This window comes from Pteropus medius, unplaced genomic scaffold (assembly GCF_902729225.1).
Source record: "Pteropus medius unplaced genomic scaffold, Ma_sr-lr_union100, whole genome shotgun sequence".
NCBI classification, from domain to species: domain Eukaryota; kingdom Metazoa; phylum Chordata; class Mammalia; order Chiroptera; family Pteropodidae; genus Pteropus; species Pteropus medius.
Genome location: NW_024354502.1, coordinates 22,302,360 through 22,314,827, shown reverse-complemented (window position 1 = coordinate 22,314,827; position 12,468 = coordinate 22,302,360). Strand labels below are relative to the sequence as shown.

Genomic DNA, 12,468 nt, shown 5'->3' with positions numbered 1-12,468 from the left:
AAATAAAAGGATGAGAAATGGTATAACAAACATGTACTATCCAAAAATAAATCTGTATTTGTAGCATAAAACTCAGGCAAAATTAAAACTAAGGCAGAAGCATTAATGGACATACATAATAGAGATACTTTATTATAAAAAAAGGTACTATTCTCCTCCCCTCCAAAAATGACTATGTACCTGACAACTTAACTTTGAAATGCACTAGATCGAGCCAACAAAAAACCCCAAAACTAGATCTTTGAATATCATTATTAACATTATTTTAATATTGTTTTAGTAGACACATATAAAACTGCACTCAGCAGGTAGACAGTATACATTCTTTTGATGCACATATTGGATATCTACAGACATAGAAAAAGACGTGGTCAAAAAGGAAGTCAACAAATTTCAAAGACTAACTATCATACTGACCATCCTATATGATCACAATACAATTAAAATGGAGTGTAATTAATGATATGTTTGAATTTACCCATACCATTTTTATTATTTGTTTTATCTTTGTGAACTCTGGTTTTCATTCTGTTTCCTCTCTCATGTGTACTGTTTACTTTTGACAGTCTTGAAATAGCTGCTCCATACACGCTTTCCAGGTTTTATGGTTTTATTCACTGGGAAAGATAGAGTAGAATGTGATTATCTTATCCAGAACTGGAGCCTATTAACATTTTGATTTCCAACCTTTTAGAGACTGCATGTGTGTGTGTGTACACGCGCACATGTGCACACATACATTTTCTTTTATAACTTGCATTTTTAGGTTAATGTTACGAACATGTTTCTAGAACATAAATATTTTTTATATTGTTATTTTAATCATTAGCATGTATTCCATTGTATAGCTCTTCCATAATTTATTTTTATTTTTTTGCTTTTTTCCCCTAGCTTTATTGAAATATAATAGACAATTAGTTGCTCATATTTACATCATACAATTCCATGAGTTTTTTTCAATTATAGTTGGTATACAATAATATATTAGTTTCAGTTGTACAGCATAATGATTAGAGCCCAAGTGATCACCCCACTAAGTCTAGTACTCCTCTTCCCCCTTGCATTTGTATTACAACATTTTGACTATTTTCCTTATGCTACACTTTATATCTCCAGGATTATTTTGTAACTATTTGTATTTCTTAATCCCATTGCCCTTTTTCACTGTTCTCCTCAATCCTTCTCCCCAACCTCCCTCTAGTAGCCCTCAAAGTATTCTCTGTATTTATGAGTTTGTTTCTGTTTTTGTTGTTACTGTTATTTATTTTGTTCTTTAGATTCCACTTGTATGTGAAATCATGCAATACTTGTCTTTCTCTATCTGACTTATTTCATTCAGTGCAATACCTTCTAGGTCCATCAAGGCAATATCTTTTTCCATCCACTTCCTTTTAGTCTGTGTGTGTCTTTTAATCTGAAGTGAATCTTTTGTAGGCAGCATATTTAGAGGTCTCGTTTTCTTATTCATTCAGCTACCCAATTCTTTGGTTGGAGCACTTAATTCTTTTCCATTTGGGATACTCGTTGATAGATATGTAGTTATGTTATTAACATTTTTATTCATGATTTTGATACATGTTTTTTCTTCTTAAAGAAGTCTCTTCAACATTTCCTGTAATAGTGGCTTGGTAGTGATAATTCCTTTAGCTTATTTTTGTCTGGGTGGCTCTTAATCCGTCTTTCAACTCTAAATGATAGCTTTGCGGGATAAAGTATTCTTGGTTGTAGATCCTGGGTTTTCATCACGTTGAATATTTTGTGCCAAGCCCTCTATCCTACATGGTTTCTTTTGAGAAATCAGCTTCCAGTCTTAAGAGTGCTCCCTTGTAGGTAACTAACTGCTTTTCTCTTGTTACTTTTAAGATTCTCTCTTTGTATTTAACCTTTGGCATTTTAATTGTAATGTGTCTTGGTATGGGCCTCTTTGAATTCCTGGTTTTTGGGATTCTCTGAGCTTCCTGGGGTTGTATGTCTGTTTCCTTCACCAGATGAGGGAAGTTTTCCATCATTATTTCTTCAAATAGCTTTTCAACTTCTTGTTCTCCCCCTCCTCTTTCAGGTACCCCTATTACATGGATGTTTTTACAGTTAATTGTACCCTAAAGACTCCTTAAATTACTATTATAGGCTTGGCTTCTTTTTTCTTGCCATTCTGATTGAGTGTCCTTGGCTTCCCCAACCTCTATATTGGTGGTTCAATCCTCTTCTTCATCCATTCTGTTAATTCCCTCTGGTATATTCTTCATCTCAGATAATTTTTTCTTCATTTCTGCCTGGTTCTTTTTTTAAATTTCCGTTTCCTATTTTATGATTTTTATCTTTTTGTTAAAGTTCTCACTGAGTTCAGCTACACTTCTCATAAGTTAATTGAGCATTTTATAACTAGTATTTTGAACTCTGTATCTGTTAGATTGCTTGACTCCATTATTTCTGGATCTCTGTTCTTTTCTCTCATGTGGTTTCTGCTTCATTGTCCGCCCATTTTGTCTGCTTTTCTGTGTCTGCTTCTATGTATTAAGCAAAGCTCCTAAGTCTTTTGGTCTTATTAGTGTGGCTTTGTGTAGTAGATGTCTAGCGGCATAATCCCAAGAGGGGTTCAGCTGCAGGCCAGGTTTATCCCCAGCCTGTGTCCCTTAGGGGTCACCTGTTAAAATTCATTAGGCAATCCACAGATGCTGTGCTTACAGCCGCCTCAAGAAACCATGCCAGAAACTGAGGCCAGTTGCTCAGCTAGGGGCACTGGACTCGCCAGGGACACACCTGCATTTGGCTTGGATGGGCTTGCAAGTTGGTGGAGGCGGAGTTTCAGGGAATCCTCTGGATGGAGCGACCTCTGTTATCCAGTTTGATGACATCTCAGCTGTGGCTGCCCTGCGTCAGCACACTGGGAGTGGGGAGGGCTCAACAGAGGAACAATGGATACCAACAGCACTTCTTTCTGAGAGAAAGCCTTGCCTCCGGCCCTCACTCTGACAACTCACCACCCCGCTGTAAGTCTCTGGTACAGCCCGATCAGCCGACCTGGTGTTTGTGCTTACAATGAGTGAGTCCGTAACTATGAAAGCCTGGTCGTGGACACGACCTTTTTAAGAGACGTCTGCAGCTGTCAGCTGCCACTGTTGCAGCCTCTGTTGTACTCAGCCACTCGGGACCTGGCAGCCTTGCTTCTTCGCCCCCTCCTACCTTATACCATTGTAGAGTGATTTCTTATTTCTCTCCCTAGTTGTAGGGCTTCTGTTCATCTAGACCCCTGGTGATTCTGCTTGCTATTTACTCTGTGTTTTTGTCACAACTCTGATTTGGTCCCAAGAGAGGATGAACAAAGCTACTATCATCTACACCATTTTGCCTGGTCTCTCCTCTTCCGTAGTTTATTTAACCAGTACTTTTTGTTAGATATTTAGGTTATTTTTCATTTTCAGTTTTGTAAAATGCCTTAACAAACATACTAGTAAGTAAATCTTTGCGCACACCTCTGTTTATTAAGAGAAATTCTTACCAATTTATTGAATCAAAGTTTATGAGGAATTTTAAAGCTTTGGGGTGTATGGCCAAATTATCCTGTGAAAAGTTTGCGGATAGTACTTTTGTCTAAGCACAATTTCGGTCCCGTGCTGTTTTTATTATTAAAAAATATTTATTTGAAACTTTATAGATGAAAAATGCTGTTATGTATTTTATTGCTAATTGAGATTACTATTGTTCACCATTTTGTTCTCTTCATCATTTTGTTATATAGGAAAGCTAGTTTTACATTTTGTTAGCTGATCAGTATTCAATATTTTTCAGTTGCATCTTTTGGATTTTCTGTATAAATATATAGTCATCTTCATGTAATGATAATTTTGTGTCCTTGTCAATACTTATACTTATTTCTCTTTTTAAACCTTATTTAGTTGTTCAGAACTTCTGTGATCACCTTAAATAGTAATACTGGTAGTGAGTATCCTCAACTCACAGCTATTTTCTTTAGCTCTTACAGTAACTGCCCTACGTTATCTTCTAGTTACCAGATCTGTTGGATGCTTTTTAAATTCATGTTATTGAACTATAGCATTGACAATAAAGAATCCTATTCTTTCCTTAGCCTTTAAAAAGAAATATTAGTTTGAAATAATTTCGACCTTCCAAAAAGGCAGGAACATTAGAAATAGCTTTCTTTCCCTTTAGCCAATTAAGCATAAATTGCCTGCCTATATGATTCTGCATAACCCCCAAATAAATTTTACACCAAAAACTTGACTAAGATGTTTTTAGGTAATGTAAGTCATCAGTCATGATATTTTTGACTTGAGCAGCTTCACTTCCCAGTGACCACATTAGGATAAACTAATTGCAGATGTTATTTCTTTGTAATCAAAATTATTTGAACATATCACTCAATTTAAGAATATCAGAGAAATAAATACGATATAATTTTTGACTTTTAGGATTTCATAGTTTAACAGACAAAGTAAGTATACATAAACATATACAAATGGCAATTGTAACGTAAGTCCAGGAAAAATGGTAGAGACAGCCTCCTTAATGTAGATGTGTTGGGTGGGGGCATTGGAGAAGAGGATATAGGAGAGGGAACATTTATTCTGGGCCTGTGCAAGAAGGGAGAATAGACAGGGTATTCCAAACAGAAGGAAGAACATGAGCAAAGTCAGTCAAGATTCATAGTGTTTTGTCTGGCCCTGTGGGCATATGTATGTGTGTTTGGAAGAATGGGGCTTTTGGGTGGGGAGAGAGGTAGGTAATGATAGGAATTTCTGGAAAGGTTGACTAATAACAGACTAAAAGAGCTAGTTAATATGACGTCTTGTAGGTTCTTATCCCCAGTGTGACTTCGCATTTTCACATGCTCGTGGAATAGATCTGGATGACTGTTAGGTTAGTCATTTGAACAAATATACTTCCAGGGAGTCACTAAATATGGAGTGATGAGAGCTGTTAGATCTGCTGTTTGACACTCTGTAGCTCACTTAGAACTAAATTGTTATGAGGGATTAAAGAGATAGTGTATCATTTATTCCCTTGGTGAGTCACTGTTACTTATTTTGGCATTGCATTTTTAATGAGAAACAGCCTTCTCAAGTAGTTCTTTTCGATATTTGATTCTTTTATTTTGGTGAAATGAATTGGCTTATTCATTTCAATTTGTATATTTTATAATGAAAAACTGAGGAAGAATATTAAAAAATAGATGAAAAATCCATTAGTAGTATTCTGTCAGTTAAAATACATTTACACTATGTTTCTATTACTTTGCATTATACTTTTCTACAGTTCTATCTTTGAGAGTTTTTTTTAAGATAATTAATACTTAAGTGGTTTTTATGAATTCCTATTGATGACAAGATTTTTCAAAAATAGGAAAACCAGTATTAGTCATGCTCGACTTCTTAGTAACAGGATTTTTATTTATGTTTTTTAAAATCTGTGTTGAGTAGAAATAGCATGGAGAAATGTACATCCTAAGGTTAAAAATTTTGGTCTTTAAAATTTATTTTGGGAGCTTAATTTGTTAAGCATCATTTTAGCATCTCTCATCAAAGAGTATTTATTATCTTAAATTCATTGATATTTTGTATGTTAATTTTATAGCATATGATAATTAGTGCTCTAAAAGCTGTTAATAGTTTCCATATACCAGAAAAACTTAGTCATTTTACATTTCTTTCATCACTGGGTATGAATGAAAAAACTGGCTTTTGAAAACATGTTATGGTTGAATAGATTTAAATAACTTTTCTCCCAGGAAGCTTTAGGTATAGATATTAACAGTGTCAATTGCTGAAAGAAATTGATAGTTTTGTCCAGTTAAGTTCTGTTTTAAACTCTACAAACAGATGGTTATTTCATAGAATAGCTAGTATTTTAATTACCTTTTAAATAGATTTTAGAGTGGAAAATGCATTTGAGTAAAGTGAGGTTTTTAATTTTTTTCTTCTATGTCTTAAATGCTATTTAAGTTTAATTTAATTTACATTTTCAATTAAATTTCCTCAGTAATGTATCTGTGTACTTTTATTGTGCGAGAAACTTCTGAGAAAAATTTCTGAGATTATGGAGTATCCCATAATAGCATGAAATTAAAAGAAAATTTTTAGACATTCCAGGCAAGCTGAGAAAAAGAATGTTCACTAATTCCTTTTGTTGTTTTGAATTAAAAAACCCAATTTCTGATTCTCTCTCTTATTTCTCTGTCTTCTCATCCTTGGATCCATTCTCTTCCTTCAATACTTTTATTTTTCTATTTTCTTTGTTCTTTTTTTCCCTCTTTTTTTTTTAACTGTCCACACTTTCTTCCTCATATTATCTTCCCTACCCTGTTTCAATATTGTAAGTGGAAATAGTTGAGTCTGCTATGAAAGTAATGTTTTTCCTATCTTTCTTCAGGTCTAGGTTTTGAATATTTTTATGGCTATTTAAAATAGGAAGGGGAGATGATAGCTGATTCAAAGAGAAGCTTAAAGAAGCTATCCTTCTATGGTACTGTATAATCAGCATATAATAATCAGCATATAATAAGTTTCATTTGGGAAAATGTCTAATAAAGTAGGCAGAAAGCAAAGTACTTGTAGGATAATTATTGAATGGGATCTAGTATTATGTTATTTAAAAAGTTTTTGATAAATATGATTTTTTCTTAGTATATGAATACTTTAGTATGTAGAACTTGGTAATGGCTGTTGTTGCACTGAGTCTGCTACTTATTAGCTGTGTTTCTTTAGCAAGCCTATCTGAATGTTAGTTTCCTGTTTGCGAAATAGGCTAAATATATATCTTTCACTTATATTAAGCTCAGTAATATTTTAAGAAATAATTATTTCTTGACAGACTTGTGGCTAATTGAATCCTTTTTCTATTTTGTAGGTTACGTGCAGAGTCTGATTAGACGAGTTGTAAATAATGTAAACATTGTTATAAATAATCTCATACTAAAATATGTTGAAGATGATATTGTTCTTTCAGTCAATATCACTTCTGCAGAATGCTATACAGTAGGTGAATTATGGGATCGTGCATTCATGGATATTTCTGGTGAGTAAATGTCAAGAATTTTTCCATTATTGAAACTTTTCTTGGATTCTAAACCTTTCTTGGGCCAGCTGGCTCTTTGATAAATCTAATGAAAATTTTATGCCTACAGCTAGAAAAATGCACATATATAGAATTTAGCATGAAATTACAGAAGGTTAATAGACCCTCGGATTAAGAAATCTCCAAATTGTTTTTTTAATATTTTTAATTTTTATTTTTTCTTACCTATACCATGCTTGTTTCAAATGTGATGTTTAATGTTTTACAATGCTGTGTTATAACAATAAAAATTAAATAATATTAAGTTAAAAATTTTAAAGTTTTGAAGGAGGAAAAGAGGGTATGTTGCTTTCACATAGGTTGGTAATGGCAAAACAATATATCTGATTGATATGTGTTTTAGGATTGTATATTCCAGAGCACATATGAGATTTTTGGGTAATCCTGAAGCCTCCTTTAATTATCGTGTGCTGTATTTTCCCAGTGCTTATCTTAAATTAAATAATAATTTAATTTTAATTGCTGCCATTTGTTACTGCTTTATTTTGTTTTACATGGTAGGCCCTGTGCTAAGCATTGAAACTATAGTTGTGAAGAAAATAGATATTTCTTTTTAGTTTTGTCAGAAGAGATATTAAATAAGTGATAATATTTGTTGATATATGTTCTGATAGGGTAAGAAATTAGTATTTTTGGAATATATAGTAAGGAGACTATTGTGAGCACCTTTTATCTATGACTTGCTGTGGTATGTATTTGTTAAAAGTGCTGGCACTAAAGTCAGGCTGCACGAGTTCTCCCACTTAGTATTAGATGAGTGACCTTGGGTGAGTTACTTTACTTCTTTGTTTTTCAGTTTCTTTATTTGTAAAATGGGGGTAAAGGAGTTTCCTTATAGGAGTATTTTATTAAATACATTAATGCACTGAAACGACTTATAAAAGTGTTCTATAAATAGTCACTGCTCAGAAAAATAGCTATTATTATTATTATTTACACTCATTTTCTTTAATTGTCAGAACAACTTCAGAAAGTAATGATATCCTCTCTCATTCAGTCATATATTCATTTACGCATCTTAAGTCCTAGGTAAAGGAAAGCAAAGTGAAATTGAGCCTCAGGATTATTTAACTTGCCTAATTAAGGCATAAACTAGGAACTAGCAGAATTAGAATACAGTTTTTTTTTTTGTGTTCTACAAGCCTCAGTCTTCATTTTTTAGAAATGAAGAATAATCCTGATCTCAGCTCTGTTGTGAGGCATAAAGAAGAGTGTATGCAAAGGCCCACATTTTGGTTTCTGAGACATTGTTAATGTCTCCCTCTCATCCTCTGTGGAAAGAAATATTCAATAAAAAGACCAGAAGAAAAAGCTATGGAAAATAGAAAGAAAACAAATATAACTGGATAATGCTGGATTGAATAAGCTGATATTTTAGGGGAAGAAACTTCATTTATAGTTTTAATATAGAAGTAATGCAGATAATACTTTGGGAAATTCTTGATAGTGAATTGGAAAGAGTCTTGAATTGGGAATTTAGGTGAGTCATTTGTAAAATCTGTTACCATTACTGCCAACCTACCAAATGTATTTATGAGAAGTATGAGACCACATGAAGGCTCATGATGATGGTGGTGATAAAGACAACAAAAATGGTATCTTCCATTTATTGAGTGTTAACTGCTGGGCTGGTGCTTGTTCTTTTTTACCTTAATTGTCTTGTTTTAATCCTTTAATGTTCTGAGGTAGATACTATTATTTCCCCTTTTATTAATTTTTAATGTAACATTTCATATTTACAAAGGGATTTATGTTGCATATTTGTTATAAAATAATGAGTACCTACCCTCTTGAGTAACTAGAGCATTAACAGTTGACCCCCTACCATGTGTTTTTCCCTGTTCCATCCCCTTGCTTCCTTCTAGGGTTAGCTGCTGTATTAAATTTTATTCCAATTGCTTTAAAAAAATTGGAATGAAGTACTGATACATGCTACAACATGGATGAATCTTGAAAACATTCTAAGTGAAAGAAGCCAGGCACAGAAGTATATTGTATGATTCCATTTATATCAACTGCAAAATAGTGAAATCTGTATAGACAGAAAGATAAGTGATTGTTTAGGGATTGGGGATGGGGGAGGGCAATGAGGGGACTGGAAGGGCAATAGCTAAGGCTACAGAGTTTCTTTTTAGAGGTGATGAAAAGCTCTAAAATTGATTGTGGTCATGGTTGCATAAGATTAGTACACTAAATGTCACTCTTGTATACTTTAAATTGGTTAATTTAATGATATGTGAATTTTACCTCAATAAAGAAAAGTTTTATCATGTGTGAATGTGTCCATCAATGATATATTTAGTTACATGTATTTTTGAACTTTGTAAAAATAGAATTTTCTATGTTTTTTTGAGGTTAGTTTTCATTTAAAATATGCATTTAATATTTTTCCATATTGTTGCGTGTAGTTGTAGATCACTGATTTTTACTTATGAATAATATTTTACTATTTAAATATGCCAAAACTTAATTATCTGATCTCTTGATGATGGTCATTTGGGATGCTTTCAAATGTCTTTTTGTACATATCTTTTGATGCGTATGCGTAAGCGTTTCTTTAGGGCATATGCTTAGGAGTTGGTATGTTAAATGGGAGGATATGCAAATCTTCACACTGTCAAATAATGCTAGAGTGCTCGTTAGGTAGACATAATGATTATCTCCGTTTTACAGATTAAATTGTAGCATTTATCTAATGTAAGTACGAGGACTGGAATTCATTTTCTAATTTTTAAAAGATAGTTGCTGTTATATTGAGTTTTTTAAAGAAAAACATTTTCAAAGCTTAATAATTTCTTATCTCACTGAATGATGATTTTCTAGAACATCTTCGAAATATGACTACTTTATGTTCTTATAGCATAATGGATAAGAGCATATACCTTAAAGTTGACGGAGTTTAAATTACAACTCTACCGTTTATAAACTGTCTAATATTAGACAGATTATATACCTTTACTGTGCCTCAGTTTTCACATCTTTTAAAGAGAGCCGTATAAAAGACCCAAAAGACTTAATGTAGCATGTACTAGCAAATAGTAAATTATTATCATAAAGAGAAGAAAGCATCTAGAAGGTTTCTTTCATTTCTAGTCCTATTATAATTTCTTTAATTCATATACATGTATATATCAGTAACTAAATTATTTAATAATATACTATGTGAAATGAAATAATATGGTAACTATGTGTATTTTTTAACATATTTGAAATTTATGTGCTAATAAAACTTTACTGTTTCCACACATGTGCATACTCTTTAGTTTTTACTTCTTAAAAAAATTAAATCCAAAAAAAGAAAAGAAAATTAAAGATTTAATTAATTAGAGGTTGCTAGGATATAGTTAGAAATAGTGCTACCAAAGAATGGACTAATGCATATTTATTTTATTGTTTCGAAGATTCCCATGGCCATAGCGTGTGGGACTGCTAACTTAAAATAACTGACCAAGTACACTTGGCCTGATACTTACCTAGGAATTGCTTGTTAGGAATAAAACTACTCATTAGTTAAGTGTTTCATTTTCTAGTTCGATTTTTTACCAGTAATTGTTTCATTTTTATTCCCTTGAAAACAGACTTTATACTGTTATTGGTAATTTCTTCATTAATTGTTATTTAGAGCAGTGCTAGTTCACTAGAATTTTTTGTGATGATGGGTATGTTTTATATCTTTACTATCTAGTTCTGTAGCCACTAGCCACATGTGGCTATGAACACTTGAAATGTGGCTAGTGCAAGCAAGAACCTGAGATTTTATGTTTATGTGCTAATTCATATATGTTTATTGCTGGTGGTTACCATATTTGAGAGTGCAGGTTTAGAGCACAGCAGTAAGCTTTTTAGTGTAAAATGAATATTAAATGAGTAACTAGTACTCCAAATATTTTTAGTATGGTTTCTCGAGATTTTTATTTTATTGTTATTTAATATCTCATTACAGATAGCAAAATGTAGCACAGTTCATAAATTTTGTCTTAAATTTGTAGTCAAGCAAATTGAGGGCAAGCTACTTCATTTCTTTAGTTTCAACTTGATTGTTTATATGGAGATTGTTGTGCCTATTTCATATGTTTGTTGGAAGATTTAAATGATATAATAAATGAGAGGTTCTTTGCATAGGTTCTGGCATCATGTATTAAATGCTCTATTATCTTCACTAATAACAATTTGTATTAATCATAGTTGCCTTTTTCCTCTGATGTTCCTTTTTACTTAAAAGTGTTTTTTCTTTTTTTAGCAACTGATCTGGTACTGAGAAAGGTTATCAATTTTTCTGACTGTACAGTTTGTCTTGATAAACGGAACGCTAGTGGTAAAATCGAATTTTATCAGGATCCTTTATTGTACAAATGTTCCTTCAGAACTCGTCTGCATTTTACGTATGATAACCTAAATTCCAAGATGCCATCTGTTATTAAAGTAAGTGTTTTTTTTTCTAGTAGTTGAATTGCATATCTGATTTAGTTCTTGTGCATGCTAATTATTATTAATAAAGATGTTAACCTCATAGATATGCAATTTGTTTTTGTAAAAGTTTTACTTATATTTATAACTTCTGTTATTTACTATATTATAAGATATAATTTTTTGCATTATATGTTCTAGTAGAGACATTTTGGGGCCGACAGTAGTTTCATTTTTAGTTTGTCCAGCTGTTTATTAGTGTTTTTCTCTTCAAGAGATGGAGGAGATCATATAAAAAAATGTATTTATGCCCACAGTAGACTGAATATGAATCTGCTAGTAAAGTTGGGGAATGTTAAGGTAGATCTGAGATACATTTTGAGAGCAAGTAATGGAATCATGGAAGCCTTCTAATATAAAATAATCTTCTTTATCATTAGTACAAATTTAATAGTATATTCTAGGTTGTAGCTAAATTAGAGGAAAGTAAAAGTGAACCTGAGGAAAACTTTGTGTTGGCACATAAATTTGTGTTCTCAAAATTGATTAGCCATGACATTTCGTTTTAAAATATGCCCTAATATGAATAAGCTTGTCGACATGCTATTTTTGACTCTGGCAATCACTAAATATAAGACCATTATGCTCAACTGAAGTAAAATTTATTAATAGTGTGTATTGTGTAAGATTTGCCGTTTTGAGTTAGACTCATCATTCTTCCAATTCCTAGTCTTAGGAAATATGTATTAAATGGACATGGTTAAACCTCATTGATCTCCTTAAAGGCAGGTGATTTGCAAAATGTTACAGTTACTATAATAAGTTTTTTCAGCCTCTCACGTATGTTCATTTAAGTGGCTTCTGAGTTTATTTATATTTTGGGTTAGCTTTTTATAATTTTCTATCATTTGTGAGATATGGGTACATAATTTATTTCCCCTAGTTTTGAAAATTTACTTTTTTTTTTTT

At 32.3% G+C, this 12,468-nt stretch overlaps 1 protein-coding gene across 19 annotated transcripts in view; it reads left to right on the top strand.

The window, feature by feature from the left end:
• The window catches only part of VPS13B (vacuolar protein sorting 13 homolog B), a 685,469-nt gene that overhangs the window by 43,488 nt on the left and 629,513 nt on the right, over positions 1 to 12,468 (top strand). For all 19 annotated transcript variants that reach the window (XR_005650917.1, XM_039853834.1, XM_039853836.1 and 16 more), the window contains 2 exons: positions 6,865 to 7,032; positions 11,333 to 11,514. Coding sequence is in view for 18 of the 19 variants with exons in the window: in XM_039853834.1 (XP_039709768.1) it covers positions 6,865 to 7,032; positions 11,333 to 11,514 (350 nt within the window). In the remaining variant the exon portion in view is untranslated. The remainder of the gene's footprint in view (positions 1 to 6,864; positions 7,033 to 11,332; positions 11,515 to 12,468) is intronic.